Source organism: Monodelphis domestica, chromosome 4, assembly GCF_027887165.1.
Source record: "Monodelphis domestica isolate mMonDom1 chromosome 4, mMonDom1.pri, whole genome shotgun sequence".
Taxonomy (NCBI): domain Eukaryota; kingdom Metazoa; phylum Chordata; class Mammalia; order Didelphimorphia; family Didelphidae; genus Monodelphis; species Monodelphis domestica.
Window position 1 is genome coordinate 442,659,989 of NC_077230.1, and position 21,054 is coordinate 442,681,042.

Below are 21,054 nucleotides of genomic sequence, written 5' to 3' on the forward strand. Positions count from 1 at the left end.
CACACAGGACTGCACAGAGTTCAGATTGAACTCTGGCCACTCTGGTCACTGACCCCTGGGAGTGCCACTGCTCTAGATGGACTCTGAGGAACAAAAGAATTTGGGGACCCTCCAGACCATTTGGGAAGTCCAGGGGCAAGGAAAGATGATGGACATCACTATAGCTACAAGGAAAAGGGAGGGTTCAAACTACACTGACAGGATACAATCAAGCTTGGGAAAAGAATCATAGCTAGAGCCTGGGTGTAAGAGAAGGGGCTGCTTACAATGGATACTAAAGGGTGGTCCCTGCCCAGGTGTGGATTTTCATGGGAAAGAGTCCAATACAATAGGGGAGACACCTAAGACAAAGAGGGTCCATAGCATATGCTTACCTCACCCAGCTAGGATTGTCATTCATTCCCCTGAGGGTCTCCCACTCAGTCTGACACTGCCAGCCAGAGATTCCCTTCAGGGTAGATTCCCATGGGAAAAGGGAAAATGTACAAGCTTTGGGGTCTCCAACCTAAAAACTAGTCCTGATGTTATGGGGTGCAGATGTGCACCCCTGGGGTTCGGGTAGGATACCTTTTGCAAGAATGCAAGACTCCAAAACTTAGCTTAAAAACAAAAAAGAAATTTATTAATTTCGGAGGTAATGTTGAGAATGGCCAGGAGGACAGCAAGATGAGGAGCAGTTCCTGGGAGGACAGCATGAAAGGAAAGGCTGTTTCCCCCTACAACATCGGTTCAGGGGATTTTATACTTCTTACAACAGAGTGTGAGCCACCCAGGCATGAGGTGACGTGGGGTGATCATCTGCCTGGGGACATAAAGATTCCTTAGTTTTAGGGAACAAATAGATGTCTGATAGTGAAGTAGCCTCCAAAAGACCAAAGATGGGAAATTTAAAAAGATGCAGATAGGCTCCTGTCAGCATTTTTAGGGAACAGGCCTAGTTTCCCTTCTCACAGGAGATCAAGCTGTTTGGTTTCTGCTTAGCTTGGGGGGGGGGGGCAGGAGACAAAAGAGGAATTTTAGAGATATCAGAGGGCCAGCAAACTAACATTTGAGTAAGTGAAGATAAACACTCCTCGGATAATAGCCCCAACATAAATCTAAGAATTGTCCTCCCCACACACATTCCTGTGTTAAGGTTTGTTTGTTAGATAAGAACTCTGTAATGTATATAATCTGATCTTTAATGTGGAACCTGCACAGTTTTCCCTTAGGGAATTCTGTCCCAGCTGGTAGATTCTTTATTTCTCTCTTTTACTAATAAATTATGGTCCCAATAATCAATATTCTAGGTGTTTGAACTCATTTGTGAAGTGTCCTGCTCAATAGGATCGAGGTATGGCCTCGAGGTGCATCTTTCTGTCCATCTTAAATCTAGAGGACCATCAAAGTTAGATAGTCATCTCAGGACCCTATGGGAGGTCATTGGGTGTTTTTAGGCTCAGAGTCACGAGGATGGAAGGGAGGAAGGGAGATTCCCTGATAATAGTTCGCCTGAGTTTCTGGGGGTACAATGCCCATGTCACTGAAACTTGGGGTCCACCAGATCCCACTAGACAACAAATTTGGGGTTCCTAGATTCCTGTTGACAAAATCAATACTCTATGCAATAGGCTTTTGGGGGGGATCCATTTAGAAATCTTTTTCTGGGTCTCTGGAGCATTTCCCAGTGACTAAACTTTTTAAATTCCCCCAAAAAAGGAGGGGGATGGCTTTTCTGATCTTATTCAGCTTTGAATTTATTCCTAGAGAGATCCCTAAAAATCTACTTTCAGCTTCCTTCTCAGGCTATCTTGTGGTCTCCATGAACCACCCTGTCAACCTTGAAAAACATAGAACCCCTAAATTGGTTAGAAAGAACAAGTCTTTAATCCAGATAGTAGTTATCTAGCTACTAATCTAGCTACTAATATCTACTAATCGGTACCCCTAGGAGCCAGTAAAAATCAGCACAGTTAGTCCCTCTGAGCTGGCATCTCCCTGTAGGACAGGATTGTCCCACCCCCATTGGGGATCCCAAGGCCTCCTAAACCCCCTTTGGCCTGAGGGAGACAGAAGCAACCTGTGTCCTTCCTCTAGGAAGTGTTTTAGGAGGTGCCTTTTGACTTTGTACTTTCAAAATGTTTCAAACTGTAATCTAGTGATTTAGGGATTCATTTATGCACCAGAGGTGAGGCTGGCAGTCTTAGTCTTTAATCCTGCTCTGCCCTCCTCCAGTTCCTTCCAGGAGCAGCCCAGGCTGTTTTAACTTGCATTGTAAAGACAGCAACCCCAAACCTTACTCCCATCACCTCTTTCTAGCCCAGCCTGTTCAATTAGCATTCAAAAGGTGCCAGGCTGTTCTAGGCTTGCCTGTAAATTAAGCATCTGACTGACTCCTCACCATTCCCTAAAAATGTTCATTTGAAGGATCCCCCTAGAGCAGTGGTTCTCAACCTTTCTAATGCCGTGACCCCGCAATACAGTTCCTCATGTTGCGGTGACCCCAAATCAAAAAATTACTTTGGTGGCTACTTCAAAACTGTAATTTTGCTACAGTTATGATTCAGAATGTAAATATCTGATATGCATTATGTATTCTCATTGCTACAAATCAAACATGATTTAAACATAGTGATTAATCACAAAAACAATATTTAATTATATGTTGAGAAATATTAATCCAGAGGAGGCAGGCTGAGTGCTGGGGTGGGAGATAAATCCTGCCTGGGGAAGGGGTCATCAGATGCTGCCTTCTTATTCCTGTCATCTCCCTCCAGCTCTAGCAGAGGCTTCAATTTGCTAGGGTTACTCGGCTCCTTTACCTGCTCCAGGAGTTATCCACTCCAGGACTCCTTCTTAAGCCCTCCGGAGCCAGCACCTGGGTGCTCTCTTTGGGTCTCTGTTTGATTCCAGTCTCCAGACAACAGGGTAAATCCATTGCCCCATATAGGGGGAGGGCTGCTGATAGGTAACTAATATTAGTACAATGTGCGGGCAGCAGGGTCCCCGTTCTTTCTGGGATCTTGCTGTAAAGTAGCGCAATGTCTCAGCAGCTAAAGTCATGGGAAATATGTATTTTCTGATGACTTTAGATGACTCCTGTGTTTTGGTTGTTCAACCCCTGCCGGGGTTGCGACCCACAAGTTGAGAACCGCTGCCCTAGAGGAAGGCTTGAATGAGTCAGAATGACATCACTTGAACTGGGGATTGTATTTTCCTATAAATTAAGGAATTTTCTGTCTGTTCTGGGGCATTTCTCTTGAGCTTTCAGCTTGGAAGAGTGTCCCTGCTCCTGCAAATTAAGCAAAATCTGTTTGGCATTCTTTATTATTCGGGGGCTCTGGGGTACCCCTGTCTACATGGAATCTAGAAAACCCCAAACTGGTAGCCACATGGGATCTGAAATCCCCTCCCCCAAGTTCAGTTTAGCTTGCAAGTGAGGACCTCAAGGGTGCCCTTGTCACATGGGAATTTATCCCACAGGGAAAGCGCAAGCTCAGGAGTCTCAGATTATTGTATAGTATATAGTGATAGTCGCTCGGTGACTGAGAATGACAATTGTCTTTGTGCATTATCATCTATTGATGTACTCTCATGTGGCTTTGGAGTCCAAAGGCTGAGGCGCAGTTTGTGGCACATGGGGCCTGGGATGCCAGTTGTTACGGGAGGTGCAGTTGTGGCCTGGTGTTGGCATTCACACGCAGTGGCAAGACATCGACGCCGCTCATCTTCAAAGGTGGTGGCAGCATGGTGAATGTGGGTTCGCCAGCTGCTTCTGTCAGAGGCAGCGAGTTCTAGTTGCTTTGGTGTGATGCCAGCCCACTTCAAGTTGGACTTTAGCTGATCCTTGAATCTTTTCTTTGGTTGGCCTTGTTTCCTGAGTCCAGCTGACAGTTCACCATGGAATGCCTGTCTTGGTATTCGCTATGGGTCCATGTGGATGACGTGTCCAGACCATCGTAGCTGGGTTTTGAGGACCAGGACTTTGATGCTGGTGGAGTTGGCTCTGTCGAGGACTTCCTGGTTGGTGATTCGGTCCTGCCATTGGATCCTCATGATTGATCAGAGTGGAATTGCTCCAGCTGTTTCATGTGCTTCCGGTATAGTGTCCATGTCTCGCAACCGTACAGGAGTGAGCTGAGGACCACTGCATTATACACTTTGAGCTTCGTTGCAGTGCTTACACCTCTGTGTTGGAGGACTTTGCAGCGCAGCCGCCTGAGTGCCTGGCTGGCCTTTTGGATCCTGGCATTGATCTCATGGTCTAGGGACCCGTCGTTGGCGATGGTGCTGCCCAGGTACTTGAAAGTGTTGATGTTAGAAATCTGGTGCCGTCGATTGTAATGCACGGCTGGTTCGTTGGCCTCCCTGGTGCAGGTTGGAACAGCACCTCTGTTTTGCTGAGGCTGATAGTCAGGCCAAACAGTTTTGTTGCGGTGGAGAACCTGTCCACAATGGTTTGGAGATGCTTTTCTTGGTGGGCCATAAGAGCACAGTCATCTGCAAAGAGAGCTTCCAGGATGAGTCTCTCTGTTGTCTTTGTTTTGCAGTCAGGTGGAGAAGGTCGACTAGTGAGCCATCCAGTCGGTATTTGAAGTAGACGCCCAGGTCTAGATCCATCACAGCATGTCGTAATACTTGGGTGAAACTTGGGTAGAACTTGGGTGAAAGATAGGTTGAATAGTACCAGAGCGAGGACACAGCCTTGTTTCACGCCATTGGAGATGTTGAAGCGATCGGAAGTCTCTCCACCAGATAGGACTTCCCCTGTCATGTCGACATGAAAGAGCTGGATCAGTTTGATGAATTTTGCCGGGCAACCGAGCTTGCTGAGGATCACCCACAATGTGTCCCTGTTCACTGTGTCGAAGGGAGGTACAGAAGCAAAGAGACTGACTCAGCTTTCCATGCTGGCTTTTGAAAATGTCTGCTCCTCCCTTTGTGGGTCCTGGTGCTGACACTGAGGCTGGCAGGGCTGGGACATGCTAACATAGAGGTTCCCCTAAATATTTACTTCATACAATTCTTATGTGGCCTCAGACACTTCCTAGCTGTGTGACCCTGGACAAGTCACTCTTCTCCTAGCCCTCATTTGCTATTCTGGCTTAAAGTTGTTTCAAGGACAGAAAATGAGGGTTAAAAAGAGACTCTGGAACACAAACCAGATCAAAGAATGACTGAGAAGTCCCAAGTGAAACTCCAGAGAGGAGCTTCTGTTGCCCAGAACTGCACCCAGAATTCCCCTAAAGCCCAGCAGCCTTCATCACAGGGATTACCATAAAGCCAATGTCAGAGCAGACAAGGTAGCCAGGTGTGCAGGGGAGCCCAGAGGGCCTCTGATGGTGGAGCACAGCCTGTGGCAAGCAGCAGAGAACAGTGTGTAGACAGCAAGAGGCTCAAATGAACTTGTCTGCAGAGTCCATGCTGGGGAGCCAACAGAGTAACACGCTATAACCAAACCTACCATAGCAAACACATCAATCACGTATTATACAATACAATAACCCTCCATGGCTTTGTTGGTGGGTGTATTGAACAGAGCAGGTTCTCTGCTTAGGAGACCAGACCAAAAGTCACACTCAAGCCATGGTCCTCAGCTGCCTCCTCATTTCCAGTCAACACACTTTTGCCATCATGTGGAAGCCGTTTGCTCCCCTCCAACAGAGCCTCCTGAGCTTTGCCTCTGCCCAGGCCATTCTGGTGAGCCACTTCGACTCCTTTCCTGACTGCTTCACTGAACAGGGCAAGACCAGACCAAGATCGCCTTTAATTGGGCAATTATACAGCGACAGGATGGAGCCAAATCAGTGTAGATCAATTCATGAAACCCCCCCAATCAGTCCATCACAAGAAAAAGTGACGTTAAAACAATTCCAGAAAATGATCAGGAACAAAATTGTCTGTGACTAAAGCCTGACCTGCTCTCTGCAAAGCAAATGCTTCCCTCCTTCCAGAAGAGGAAGCAGAACCTGCAGGTCCAGACTGACACCAGAGGAAAAGCTGCCCTCAGCTGCCCTGTGATTCAAGGAAGACTCCCAGCCTCGGAGGGCTTGTCTAAGGCCATGAAGAGCCATTCAGAGCAGTGGGTGGAGGAGAATCAGGAGACAGAGAGAAGATGGACATGAAGGCTGCAGCTTTGTTAAGAGCCTGGAAAGTGTGGGGGTAAAAAAGGACATTTAAGGAGCTCCATCTGGAACTCTGGGAGACACTTTGGGAAAGATAAAAGGCGGCTCCTGAAGCTGACCTGGTTATCCGTCCCTGGCAATGGGGTCTGAATCAGGAAAGAGCAGGAAGTGCTCCACCATTGTGACCCAGAGGACTCTCCAACCTCCTCCCCCACACCTTGCTCCCTCCCCCACACCCTCCCAACTGCATGGCATCATCAAGCAGGACCCACAGAGAGGAAGGAGAAGAGAAGCTGGTCAGAGAGGCTCCGGGTGGGGACACAGTGCAGAGCTGGCCCCGGTGTCATCCTGTGCCTCAGACCAGCCCCAGCTCAGCCTCGGTCCCTTCTCCCAGCAGCCTCTGGGAGCACCATGACTCCTGCCCTCTCAGTCTTGCTATTCCTGGGTGAGTCCTCAGCAGCCCCCACCCTAGAGGGGACTTTAGCCACCATCAAGTCCTACCTGCCCCCCCCACCTCCCCTGTGCTGAGGAGGAAACTTTCCTCCAGAGAAGGGGAGTGACAAGTCTAAGGTCACACAGCAAGGGTGGGGTTGGAGGAGAGAAGCTGGGACTCTAAGAGGGGTCTTCTGGGCTCCAGCCTTCTTCCCTCCCAGCAGCCCTAAGCCCTGGCCCTGAGCTGTCTCTGTCCTTCCTGTGGGGAGGCTGGGGGGGAGCCATGAGTAATCAGGGCCTTCTCTGTCAGGGCTGTGTCTGTGCAAAGGGACAAGGACCGAGGCAGCAGGTGAGTCCTTCCTCCCACAATGTCCCTCCCAGAGGACACAACTGACCCAGGAGAGGGAGCTGGGGGAGGTCTGGGCTGGGCTGACAGTCTATAGAGAGAGGGGACGGGGTGGGGGCAGGGCTTCTACAGAAGGGGGATCCCCGGTGTAGTATCCCAAGCATATTCACATCTAAGAAATATAAATGATTGTATAGATATTGTATGATCAGACAGAAGGTTTGAACCATGATATCTGTGGGCGGACTTTTGACCTAGCCATGCTGCCCTTGTTCAAGGCAAACTCATTACCATTCGGTGCCCAGTTGAATTCCTTTGTAAAAGAGCTGGTTGAAGTCAACACACCCAAAAGGTGTCACCACTACCTTGCCACCCAACCGGACTGATGCATGCTTTGTTACTGGTCATTGGTCCTGGCTATCCCCAAGAAAGCTGGGCTAAAGGCGAGATTCCTCCTCCTTGTTGCTGCAATCTTCACGTTCTCAGGACTCTCCCTTTACTAAGACCTCTCTGGGCCACGTGCTTTCTATCTCGGAATCCTCACTTCCACGTGTCTGCAAACTATCACATTTTCCTCTAATTCTTCTACCAGGGAAAATGTCACAGGAATGACGCCTGCCCTGCTTTGACTTGTCCAAGTCTCATTTCTCACTCATTCTCAGACTCCTCACTTCCTCTTGAGTCCCAACCCACCACTGGCAGGTTATCCCCTGGACCTAACAGCTCTCCTTCCCTCCCAGACAGACTCCCCAAACCCTCCCTCAGGGCAGAGAATGGCTCTGTGGTGCCCAAAGGGGGAGCTGTGACCCTCAGGTGCAGGGGATCATGGGAGGCTGTACTGTGGCTGCTGGAGAAAAGGGGAGGATCTGGATGGTCACTGATCAAAGATGTGAGACAAGCTGGAAATGAGGGCCAGGTTTCCCTCCCATCTGTGACGCCACATGATGCAGGGACCTACCAGTGCCTCTACAGACATTCATCCTATGGGTGGTCACAGCTGAGTGACCCCCTGGAGCTGGTGGTGACAGGTAAGGCAGATCCTCCCCCCAGGCAGGGCTGGCTCAGGGTCTCCACAGCTCTGGGTCCCTCCCCAGCCCAGCCTGCCCCGAGTGTCCCTCTGACTCTGCCCTTCCTGGCTTCTCCCCTGTGCCTGCCTCAGCTCTCCCTCTGGGGTTGGCAGAAGAGGGGAGGAACCAGCATTTTTGAAGCACCTACTATGTGCCAAACACATTATCCTTGTCTCATTGGATCGTCACAACAGCTCTGCCAAGTCAGGGCTAGTGTGATCCCCATTTTACAGATGAGGAAACTGAGGCAGAGAGCAAGTGAGGTACCGAGGATCACATAGTTGGGAGGGCTGGATTTGAACTCAGACCTTCCAGACTCCAGTCCCAGGACCCTTCACGGCCCCATGAGCTTCCTCACTCAGCTCCCACCTTGGGGTCAGACAGGAGGCAGGAGAGGCTCAGCTTGGACCTCAGGAGACCAGACAGAGCTGGGGGCTCCCTGGGGATAGGCCAGGGCTAGTGAGGCATCTCCCAGTGCAGGCCCTGCCCCTCCCAGAGATAGGAGGGAGCAGAGGGTGGAGCTGCTGCTGCCCAGGACCCTCTCCCAGCCCAGACCTGGGGCAGAGTGTTGATGGGGATCAGGAGGCACAGCAGAGCCTCTTCCTCTCCTGCTCAGCCTGTTCCTGGCGATCATGCAGGCTCCCTCCCCCTCCTTACCATTCCCCCCCCCCCCCCATTCCTGGCCCCAGAGCTGTCCAAGGTCTTTCTCTCCCCTCCTACATTTCCTCTCTCAGATCTGAACCTCCCAGCCCAGCCTGGCCTCCTCCCAGCCTCATCTGCCCCCTCCCTGCCCCAGGGCTGCTCCAGCACTAACTCCAGGGTCTCCCCCCCCCCCCAGGCCTCTCTGCCCCGCCCTCCCTGGCAGCCCTGCCCAGCTCTGAGGTGGCCGAAGGACAGACGGTGACCCTGCAGTGTCGGTCAGAGCTATATCATGACTGGTGTGTCCTGTGCAAGGAGGGACAAGAGATCAGCCGCGGCAGGACCCGGAGCCATGGAAGGGGGCGTCAGGCTGACTTCTTCTTCCCTGCTGTGAATCTGACCCAGGAAGGCACTTACCGATGCTTCGGCTTTTATAGTTCTTCCCCCTCCCTGTGGTCCTCCCCCAGCGCCGCCCTGCTGCTCCGGGTCTCAGGTGAGGCAGCCCCAGCCCCGCCCAGCCCCCCCCCCCCAGCCTCCCCAGCTCTCTGGGGCTCCTCCCTGCCTGCTCAGGCCTGTCCCATGGGACCCCAGAGGCCCGGAGGGCTGGGGAAGAGGAGGCTCAGAGGGAGGGCACTGGAGCATCCTCAGAGAGTGTAGACAGTGAACCTCACGACCCCATCTAGACCCCCCCCCCACATCATCAGGGGCCTGTCCAGTTGGTCCCACGTACAGACAATTTTCTATTCAATCCTAGGAAGTGTTTTGAGGAGGGCAGAGCAGGCTGGAGGTGGGAGATGGGGAGATGGCAGGGGAGAGGCATGTTAGACACCCCCAGCCCCCCCTCCTCTCCCTGATCCAGGCACCTCAGAGGATCCTCACCTCCCTGAAAACTCTGAGACTCCCCCAACTCTGACATTCCCCCACCAGTGAGCAGCCTCTTCCTCTGAGGACAGGGTGGGGGTCTCTGCCTATCCCCCATTGCTGTCCACCTTCTGCCTAAGCCAGGGATGAGCCCCCGTTTCTCAGGGGAAACCAAGGCAAAAGGAGGGCTGTAATGAAGGGGCAGGGACAGAGGAAACACCAGGCTGGGGAAGAAGGCTGGTCAGGGAGGGGGAAAGAGGGGAGCAGAGAGGGGCAGAGCAGCCCTGGGATGCGTTCCAGTGACCCTGATCCCCCAGGAGACATCCCCATCTCCAGAGTGAAGAGACACCCCAGTAAACTGAAAGGGATTCTGAGTGAGGTGGAGGCAGGGAGGCAGCTGGCAGGGAAAGGGGGCCTCAGCCAGGTAATAGGATGGAGCATCTGAGGCTTTTCCCGGAGAGATAGTTGGGTGACATAACTCTGGGGGAGGGGCTGGGTGCCTTCTAGGATGGAGACTGTGGGGGGAGGGTCTGGGGATGACACAGGATGAATCAAGAGATTCACAGATCCAAAAGAATAGCATCTTTGTCTTTGTCTCAGGGACAATCTTTGGCCAGACAGGTCCGGAGTGAAGAAGAGTCCCTGAGTTGTTCCAGGCACCTCTGGGGTTCCTGAGTTCCCCTCCATTCCCCCCCTCCCTGGTCTCTGGGTCCTTCTAAAGCCCCAAATGCTCTCCCTTCTCTCCCCTTCCCCAGGAGCCCCTGACCCCTCCCTCTCCTCACCCACACAGCCATAGCTGGGACTAGGGAGCTGGGGCTCTGCTCCTCCCTGGCTTCCCCAGTATAGGCGGGGGTCTCTCAGGCACCCCAATTCCCCTAAGCTGGAAGCACCCGAGGGCCCTCCTCCCCCTCCTCCCTCCTCTGCCCACCCCAGCCTCCCACTGATCCAGCAGTCTCAGGGCTCTGGCCCCAAGGAAGGGGGAAGCTCAGGTCCCTGCAGCCAGCCAGGACAAGGAGCCCTGAGGAGGATTCAGAGGGTCCCTCCCTGCCACAGCAGCTCCTCCATTCTCCTCCCAGGGTCCCTGCCTGCCCCCAGCATCCCCCAGAGCTCAGAGGGGGTCACAGGAATCACAGGAGCATCAAGTCTCAGAATGAGGCCAGGAGAGGTCCTGAGCTCAGGCCCATTTGACAGATGGGAAATCCCTGAGGCCCACAGAGAGATGCTCAACATCCCTCTCCCAGCAAGTCTGGGCACAGCTGGGCTCACACCCATTGCAGACCCTCCAGCTCTCCAGACCTCTCTGGACCCCCCTGCAGAGCCCCTAACCCTGCTCCCTCTCTCCCCAGGGACCTTCTCTCCAAGCCCTGAGTCTGAGGACAGACTCTCTGGTGAGTCCTGGAGGATTCCCAACAGAGGGAGGAGGGAGGCAGGGGGGCTGGGTGTCCAGTCAGGGTCTGCCTGCCCCATCCTAGGTCTCCTCATTTCTCACCACTCTTCTTGCCAGCACTTTCTCATCCTTCTCCCACCTCTGAGCTTTTCTCCAAACTGTGTCCCCTCCCTGGAAGGCTCTCCCTCCTCATCTGTCTTACAATTCAAAGATCTCTCTCCAACTAAGCTTAGGAGCTGCCTCCTATAGGAAGCCTTTCCTGATCTTCAGCCTGTCCCCTCCCCAGATGTTAGTGACCCACAGCTATTGTAGGGGAGTGTCAGCCCCTGGAGGGCAGGAGCTGTTCTCTATTTTGCCTTCCTATCCTCTGGGCCTGGCAGGCTTCTTGGTAGATGTCTCAGCCTGCCCCATCCTGACCTCCTACAGGAAGCCTCTCCTGATCCCCAGCTTGTCCCCCTCCCCAGCTGTTAGGGATTCCCTCCTCAGAGAGATGATGTATTTGTGTCCATGTGGAGCCCCCGGAGGGCAGGAGGTAGCTTGGTTTTACTTGTATCTTCTGGGATGGGCACAGGGTGGGGGATTAATAAAGTCTGGAGAACTGAATCATGGAATAATCTGGGGGCCCCTGAGGACAGGGCTGGGTCTCCTTCCCTCCCCCTGGGGGTGGCACAGGCAGAAAGTGTTGTCATGGTAACCCAGAGAGAGGAGAAAGTCCTACTAGAAAGGGTGGAGGATGAGGAGGGGGACCCTTAGCCTGGGCAATGAAGGCATCTCTGGTGACTTTGGGGTGCAGCTTCTGTCTAGGGAGATCAGAGCCAGCCTACAGAGGGGGGAGGAGCAAGTGAGGAGAGGAAGTGCAAGCATGGAGGTTCGGGGAAGGAGGGAGCTGGGAAGAACTGAAGGGAGAGCAGAGGAAGGACTCAGGGCAGGAGGAGGCTGGAGGCTGCCCAGCCCCTCAGCCCCTCCCCTCCCTCATCCACAGAGCCAGGCTACCAGCAGGGGAATAACTGGCATCTCCCCAGTTCTGGGCAAAGGTCTGGGAGGAGGATCTGAGTGCTTGTGGGAGATGAAACCTGGGTGAAACAGGGGCTGAGCACCGGGCAGCCATTACTCAGTGACCAACTCTGATCCCCAGATGCTGCTGCCCTGGATTACACCATGGGCAACCTGGTCCGCCTCACCTTGGCTGGGCTGGTCCTCGTCCTCCTGGGGGTCCTGCTGGCTGAGCACTGGAAAAGCTCCAGAAGACATCCGGTCCAGGCAGTCCTTGGCTGAGCCCTCCGGCCAGAGCAGCCCCTGAGACAGAGGAAGGAAGGAAGGAAGGAACAAAACCACTTAAAAATCAAAATTTTAAAATGTAGTGAGACCTACCTATGTGCCATGTCTATATTAAGCACCAAGATACAGTTATTGAAACACAGACAGAGACCAAAGGATTAGAGAGAATTTGTTGTGTCCGGCACCACCTAAATAGTGGAGAGTCTTTTGCTCTGTGGAAGGAAACCCTTGACAGAAAAACAGGGCAGGGGAACGGAAAGCAGAGAATATAAGGAATACACAAAGACTGGTATTGGAAATAAACCCGAGGCTTCTTCTGCTTGCAGGGGCTGAAGGTTGTATATTTACTTGCAAAGTCGCCAAGAAGAATCAAGGAATTCACAATCCAATAGATTATTAACATCTGTTTCCACATAGATAATACAAGATTTTTGGGAAAGGATCAGGCCTAATTTTGCTGATCATAAAGATGAAGCACAATATGTAAACCTGTTTCCTGGGATTCATGATGTTGTACATATTTCATCAATCTTCCTTGTATTGTAGTCTATCTATAAGATCCCTTTCCAAGCTATCACAGCTGTGATATCAGCTTGCTACTTGACCTTTGGAAAGCTGGGAGATAAACAATCTGCTTACTCAGATGTCGGCTGAGAGGATGTGCCCCTTTGTAGAAAGAGTTAAAATAAGCTTGTTTCCTGCCTTGATACTTTATCCCCAAATCAGTTCTTTCATTCAAGGTTTCAACCCTTTTCAATGTTGTGAATTATTAAATATAGCCATTACAAGAAAATTGCTTTTGAAACCACATCTTGCTTTCACTATCCATCAACCATTGCTTTTTGGGATCAACTTTGGCCATATTTTTATAATCCTCAGGAATCATTATTTCTGAATACTGTAGAATTAAAGGGTTCCTGGCCTCCAAAAACTTAAAATCTTTTGTGCTGGGAACCATCAGGCCAACACGCCTTGACAGAGTCATTCGTGGTAGGTAAGGAGGCCACAAAGTGGCCCTTGGCAAAGATGTGATTGCCCACTTAGTCTCCCTTACATGACCTCTCTCAACAATGCCCCTTACCTATGGAACTGACATGATTATTATTCCCCCTACTCTCAGAACCGATAACGCAAGAGCCAAATACCTTAACCCTAAAACATCACCAAAAGATAAGACCCTCAAACCCTATCCCAAAAGATTATCTTGGGTTAACTTTTACTTAGATGCATAATCCTCAGTAAAACTGCAGCTACAGGCCAAGTCCAAAACTTTCCCACTCACAGAAACCTATTCTCATGGAGCCAACACACAAATCAATCATAAAGGCCCATACAATACGTACAGGTAGAATAAGCTTCAATATGCCTCAGTGACTTGACTTCACAAACCAATAACTTGCCAGTGGGAAACTCCCTAGTAAACCCTGAAAATGACCAGTCTAATATTAAATCTGAATTGTTTTCCCAGTACCCCTCAACCTCAATGATATGATTGTTGAATTGTCTTTTAAGAACTTTTGAGTGATTATTCCTTTTTATTAAAAGTAATAAGTAATTTTCCTTGATTGTTTGTAAGCTCAAAACTTCTCACAGGGTAGTGAGAAAACCTGTGACAAAATCATTTATCTTGTTTGGAATCTTTATGATGTTAAGAATCTGTAATCAAAATATAAGAATATAGAATGTTAATCAAGTGATTTGTTAAAAGTTAATATCACTTTTCCAATTATCTTTCTTTGTCCATGTGTGTTAGGTAATGTATCTGTATGCCAAGAAAATGGGTATAAAAATAAAAACCAAGCCTGGGGATGGCAGAGCAGCTATCAGATGCAAAGCAGTCCCATGGCCATAAAATATACAGCTGTCTTCCGTTTGTTATTTTTTAGACTGATCATTCACTACCTGTCAGGAACCCCTGGAGTTGTGAGTGAGGCTGGACCTTGCCCATGACACTTTTGGTGTAAACAATGCCTAAAAGTGAGAGAACCAGAAAAATAATTTCATTGTGGTGTGATGTTAGGGAGAGTGGGGCAAGGGAGTAAGAGAAAGGATAGATGTGCAAGTATTATTTGATATTGTATAATATATCATATTGTCAATGCTTTGAATGTTAGTAATGTCTTATTGTATATTTAATTTCTAAATTAAAAATTACTTTATATCTACATGAGAAAATCCTGTTCTTTATGGGGTCAATAGGTGTTCACTTATATGTACACATATCTATAAGGGGATACATTCCAAGATCAAATTCCAGCTATCTTGTGCTTGGAATGTATCCCCTTAAAGATACAAGGGTTCTGTAATTTGGAGGGAAAGTCATTAGGATTAAAACCAAAAATCACCTACCCAAGGAAACTGAGCATAATCCTGCTGAGGGAGAAGTATATATTTAATGAAATAGAGGACTTTCTAGCAAGACCTGAGCTGAATAGGAAACTTGACTTTCAAAAACAAGAGTCAAGAGAAGTATAAAAAAGATAAAGAGAAAGAAATCCGAAGAGATTCAGTAGGTAAACTGTTTACATTGCTATATGGAAGATGGTACTTGTGACTCTTAAGGACTTTATCATTATCGGGGCATTTAGAATTAGAATTCAACAGCAGAGGGCTTGGGTGTGATGATATTTTATAGAATAAATTTAAGTGATGGGAAAGAGATGTATTGTGAAACGTAGAAAGTGGGAGGTACATTTGGGTAAACCATTTCACATAAAAGAGGCATAAAAAAGCTTTAACAATGTATGGGAAACATGAGGATAGGGGTGACAGACACTGATTGAACCTTTCTTTCATCTGAATTGGCCCAAAGAAGGAATAACATACACATTTATTGAGTATAGAAATCTAAATGACCATATTGGGGGGGTGGGGAGGAAATAAGGTGAGGGGTGCTGGAAGAAGGTAAACTGGGGGAGACAGTGGTGAAAAACAAAAACTTTTGAGGAAAGATGGGGTGACAGGGGAAAGATAAAGGGATAAATGGATAAATGGAAATAGGATTGAAGGAATGACTATAATCATGAGAACACAAGAAAATTTATAGCAAGTTTCTTTAGTGATAGGCCTCATTTTTTAAATGTAGAGAGAAATGTATCACACTGATAAAAGTACAAATCATTCCCCAAATGATAAATGGTCAAAGGACATAAGCAGGCAGTATTCAAATTAAGAAATCTGAGCTAATTTTATTCACATGAAAAAATGTACCAAATCACTTCTTACTAGAGAAATGCATATCTTAAAAGCACTGAAGTATGACTTTATACTATCAGATTATCTAATGTGACAGAAAAGTAAAATGACAACATTTGGAAAATTAGGACACTAACACACTGCTGGTAGAGATGTGAACAGATCCAACAACTTATAGAACACTTTGGAATTAGCTCCAAGGGTTGTCAAACTGTCCATACCCTTTGACTTAGAAATACTGCTACTCGGTCTGCATGCCAAAGATATCAAAGAAAAAAGAAAAGGGTTTATATATGGTGGAAAAGTATTCGAAATATAAGGAGATACCCATTGAGGGAAGCCGACAAATCCCCACTGGCTAACAAAGTCACAATTTGGGAAATTGGGGCTTCAGGGCAGCCCCCTGAAAATGAGGCCCCCACTGATCCCCATCCATCTTTGGTTAACTGAGGGCCACACTGTCTTGGTTCCTCTCTTGTTCTACAAAGTGAATTAAGGCTGTATCATTAACTCTATGGCACCTCCTTATGAGCAATGATGGAATCACTTTGACCACATGGGAAGTGAAAAACCTTATTTTAGTTAATTCTTTCACTTGTGGGGATCACACTTGTGATTCTCCCAAAGGTGGAAACAATAAACTCAAATGACTGAATCAACTCTGAATCAGTCTTGTCTGGTTCCCAGAAACTTGGAGTACTGAATTTGAAAGAGGATGATCAAATCTGAAGATTCAGAGATCCACTTCTCAGGACAGACAAAGGTTATGAATGGGTTTTACTTTTTACCCAAGGATTTAATTTAATTTAAAGAAAATAATGACCCCTTAATAACCTGCAATGACTTCTCAAACACCTAAACAACCATGACTTGGGGTATCCTGTCATTTCCAACCACTTGTATATTCACATACCATTCAGTCTTTCTCTCTCTAAAACTCTCTAAAACTCTACAGGACCCCATTTTCTGTAGATCAACATAAATTCCCAGTCATTAAATTACAGTCGGTCATTCCCAAAATATGACCATCCCTGGATGGTCTGCTCATGTGTTGTTTCTGGTCATCATTTCCTTTTTCCTGATTAAAGAATTGTCCTTAGGTGATTATTCTTTTTATAGTTCTGAATATTTTTCAGGTGGGCAATCCCCACCTTTTCCAAAAAGTTGGGAAACCTCAGGGTCTGACATCCTCCCATTTAGTGAGTAATCATTTACTCTTAGAATAGAGTTAGAGTCTCTCTCCCCTGTTGCTCTCTATCTCTTATCTCCACCAGGACTGTCCTTTTTCAGAGGAAAATAAGACATGATGAAAGCTGGAGGGAAGGGACAAAGGATGGTAGAGAATGTAGTGGGAAGCAGAGATAGGCAGAGCAGCTCCAATCCCTCTGTCTCCTCTCCCTCTACTCAGTAGTGTCTGGGGCCTCCCACCCTTCAGAGAGTCATAACTGGGTCTATGAATGGAGGGTGTAATGATTAAAATAGTGGAGACCATAAACTGTGGCAGATAAAGAGTGGTTGGTTTAAATTGTCACCACAAAGATATGTTTTTTATATTAAAAATAAAGTGGTCGCCAGAGGAAAATTCCCAAATATGAAAATATATCCAAGTCAGCTGGGTTTTATAGAGATTTTAATTAATACAAAATTAAGGAATAAATGAAAGAGAGTAAGAGAAAATAATAGGAAAAGGACTAGACCAGCTTAGGCCAGCCTTAAAAGAGAAATCCCAATTTGTCCCAAGCAAGAATTCTAGTATTCAGCTCCATCTCAGCCGACTCCCCCAGCTGAATGTATCAGTCCCTCTCTCTCCTGAGGCCTCCTTTTAAAGGGAATTTTCTCCAATGTCACCTCCCCTAAGTTATCACATCTACCAATCACAGTAGACGTTTTCCAAAAAAACAGACCATTCTTAATTGATACCTAAGAAGGCTTAAATTTCTGATTAAGTTCACACCAGAAAACCTCTGAGTAAGTTTCTCACCTCTTTGCTCCTTGTAAATTCACAAATTGCCTGACCTTTATAGGTACTTAGCATCCTTTTGTATTAGATCTAAAAATAGGCACAGCTTAAGAACTTTTGCCTTACCAAAAGTATGGGTTTAAGTATCTTTCATTGTTCAGCAAGGAGTTTCTTTCCCTAAAGCAGGCTTAAGTAGGGGTGGAGTAGAGATCTCACATTCCTGATCTAAGTCCCTTCATTGTTTAAATGAGGAATGGTCTTAACCAAACCTTATGAAGTAGGGTCTGAGAATTTTTAAGATTCACAATCCCCCCTGATGATCATTAGGAGACTAGTCTCCCCATTGATCATTTAACATAATCATCTTGTAGTCCTAAATGCACTTCTAACTACAAATATATACAATATTCAATTTTCTAAGAGGAAATTAGAGTAGTGGGGGAGGAAATAGAAAAGAAAGAAAGCAAAACCAATGTTTTGCTAGGCGTATTGACAGAAAGCCAAATTAGGGGCAGTGCCTTTTGGCATAAATGTGTACATTTACAATAAATGTTCAATCAAAGTGCAGTTCAATCAACCATATCCAAAGTTCATTCTTGATCTTATTGATGTAGTGTGGATTTTCTGGCATCTTTCTGCAACAGTTAATTCTCTGGATATAGAAATTAGCAAGCTTCTTCCTTGAAGATATTTTCTCAAACAAAATCAAAATCTTAGATTTTTATAAAAATACAATCTCTCACAAAAAATCAAAATCTTGGATTTTAAATTAAAATACAAGGGAAAGCTCTGCTTCTCTTATCCCTGGCTTCTCTAGTGTTCAGGAAGGGACCTCTCAAATGCCCTCATCCCATATAATGTACTCGTGGGTGGTGACCTCAGAAGGAGAATGGAGACTATTGGAAGATGGATGAAGAGGTAATAGAGACAGAGAGAGAAACACTGGAATAAAGACTCAGAGACAACAAGTTAAAATATGTGGGGTGCAGCGCGCTCCGTTAATACTTCCCATGGGCGAGAGCTCCAGAGGATCAATGAGAAGTATGAGAGGCAACAGCGTTGTGAGATTCAAGAGGTCATGAAAACACGTGGAGAGCAACAGAAGCTCGAGTGACAAGAGGATCCAGAACAATCTGAAGACAAGAAAGGCAAGAGGGGGCTCGCACGTGTTCCCCAACTTTTATTGGAGAGTTTAGGAATGTGGGGTGGGAGGTGATTAGTGAAGACGTGACATGGCATCGGTTTTAACATTGGTTGATTTGACAATCATGAAATCAAAGAGGAGGAGATTAATCCAACATGCGCCTTAGAAAAGAATGTGGTCTGACAAGGCGTGAGCCAGGACTCTGTGGCTGGTAATGGCCTGCTCAGGAATTCTCTTGTGTTTAGGACTGAAGATTTATAAATGCAATAATCATTAATTAACATGGCCTTGAGTCTGGCGCATGAACACATAAGATACAATATCAATACATCAATCATACTTCCAAGATGCTAAGTTGCCTGGTATGCTAGATATCCCCCTTTTTGTTTAAAAATTAAAACAAGAGTGTATAATGTTAAAAAAGAAATTATAAACTAAATAAAAAACAACAATAAAAATAGTAATGAGTATATAAAAAATAACAAATAAAAATGAATTCTGAATCAAATAGCAAAGTTAAATTTAAAAACTCTGTAAGACCAAAAAATAAAAATAAAAATGATCTTAACTTATTAATCATCCTTTAAAAAAAGAGAGAGAAAGAAATGAATTTTATATCAACCCAGAAAATCAAAGGTAAAAAAGTTTATCAAAGACCTATAATAATAAAAAAATTATAATAAAATGATCTTAACTCCCTAGTGATCCTGATTTAATGTGACATCAGTTCCATAGTCCGTAGGACATGTGCATTAATATCCCATCTTACCCATGTACAGCCAGGACTATAAGAAGTTGTCAGAACTTTAAAGCTAAAGAAAATATCTATATCTGGAGATGAGGGAATTCTTTCCTTTCTCTCATCCTGATCATGCATAGTCTTACGGATAAAGAAGCCAAAATGCTGGCCAACCAAGGTATTTGGTTGTAACTTTGGTACCTGCCAACCTGTGTTTGAGGGTGCTAAAACACCACGTCCTTGTATCTCCAAACTTAGCAACCCATATATATCCATCTCATATGGAACACACATCTGTCTATGGCTTAGGCTTTCTGGCAATGTGTAAAGTATCCATCACAATCCCTTCTCATGCAATCAGACACAATAACTCAGAATAGTCCCAGGAAGTTTAACAAATGCTGTCATGTTCCTACAGTCTCAAGCTTTTGGTTATGTACAAAAGTAAAGGTTCAGATTTAGAGTTAATTCATAATTCAGGATTAGAGTATTAATATCAATTTGAATATACTTCAAATATCCAGAAAAGACTATATAGCAAAATGAATAATAAAAAGTATTCAGAAAAAAGAAAAAGAAAAATGTCTAATTGAAAATAAGAATAGAATAATAATATTCTTGAGCAAAAAAAAATTTTATATGCCATGTGGCAATGTGTCAATTAATCTCTACTGTAATAGAAAGAATTCATCTTCAAAAATGATTTCTATATTCCTAATATAAGATGGTCAATATTCATAGCGAAAGCATACCAAATATATTAGCATGTAACAAACTTTTCAAAACATTAATACAATAATTAATGTAACTCTTAAAAAGTACAGATAGTCCCTTAAATATTACATTCTGAGTGATTGTTGTTCAATATCATCAGGTAATAAACGACGAGAATGATGAAATAGAGTCACTTCTGGCTGCATATTTCTGGTATAAGCCTTATTTCTACAACCTTTCCTGAAAAGTATGATTAAACCAATAACCTAAATAACAAAGACTATAATATTGCCAATGGTTGTTAAATTAATTCTACTAAACTTGCTGTAGCCTCAGACTAGTGGGCAAGTTCTGCTAAATCCAGGAATGTTTCTCTCAGCCCCTGCTGTAAGGGTTAAAATCATGGTTGAGACTGAATGTAATAACTATTTGGTTGCCAAGGAATTTATTTTTTAAATCCTAATGGAACACTCAAACTCAGCTGGACATTTTATGGTGATTTAATTACAACAGAAAGAAGAAAATATTAGAGGGAGAGAGAGAGAGGGAGAGAAGGAAAGGAGTTTAACTCAGCTCGGGTTGAGCCAAAGCGGGAGCTTAAGGTCCTGGAGAGCCAAGGTAGAGCAGGGAGTCAGTCCTTATCACTCATATGACTGATCAGTAGGAAAACTGTCTGCAGGGCTCCTCCATGCTGGAGCTCCAGGATCGAACTGCACTCTAGCCCTCTCCACAGGAAGTCCTGAGAACTCCAGAGGCTGTTCTCTACCTCACTTCCTGCATCTCACATGTGCCAATGGTGGCTCAAGCTTGACCTAGGACCGCCCAGAGGTCTGTCCTTTTTTTTTGCACATGTCTGTTGTAGGCCATCTCCTCAGATAATTAAATCTTGAGTTTGATGCAGATCTTCCTAATCTTGTTAAACTAAGAAGGTGGAGAAATGTAGTTTCCAAGACCTGATTCTGTTATTCCAAGTATCTCCATTGTTACTGATCAGGAAATAGCTAAATCACATCTTCCAAAGTATGGTCTGATTAGGGTGGAGTAGATTTGAAATTCACACTGCTCTGTTTGTCTTGGCCCAGGTTCCCTCCTCACTGTCTGGGCTTACATCCAAATACAGCATTCCCCAAATCTATACACAGTGTGGTCCATCAATTAGTCTTTTCATCGACTTTCAGGGTTACCTAA

At 46.3% G+C, this 21,054-nt stretch overlaps 1 protein-coding gene across 1 annotated transcript; it reads left to right on the plus strand.

Annotated features, from left to right (window-relative positions):
• Positions 1–5,613: 5,613 nt before the first annotated feature.
• Positions 5,614–12,111, plus strand: LOC107650529 (leukocyte immunoglobulin-like receptor subfamily A member 5). The gene is made up of 5 exons (XM_056826291.1): positions 5,614–5,722; positions 7,623–7,910; positions 8,788–9,081; positions 10,796–10,837; positions 11,972–12,111. Exons 1-5 carry the CDS (start codon positions 5,614–5,616, stop codon positions 12,109–12,111), a joined length of 873 nt encoding a protein of 290 aa, XP_056682269.1.
• The last annotated feature ends 8,943 nt before the right edge of the window (positions 12,112–21,054 follow it).

Excerpts from the sequence above, each read along its gene's own strand:
- LOC107650529 (XM_056826291.1), top strand. The coding sequence starts at position 5,614 with ATGTGGAAGCCGTTTGCTCCCCTCCAACAGAGCCTCCTGAGCTTTGCC. Across the intron at positions 5,723-7,622 it reads TGACTGCTTCACTGAACAGG|ACAGACTCCCCAAACCCTCC; the intron begins GCAAGACCAGAC and ends CTTCCCTCCCAG. Across the intron at positions 7,911-8,787 it reads CCTGGAGCTGGTGGTGACAG|GCCTCTCTGCCCCGCCCTCC; the intron begins GTAAGGCAGATC and ends CCCCCCCCCCAG.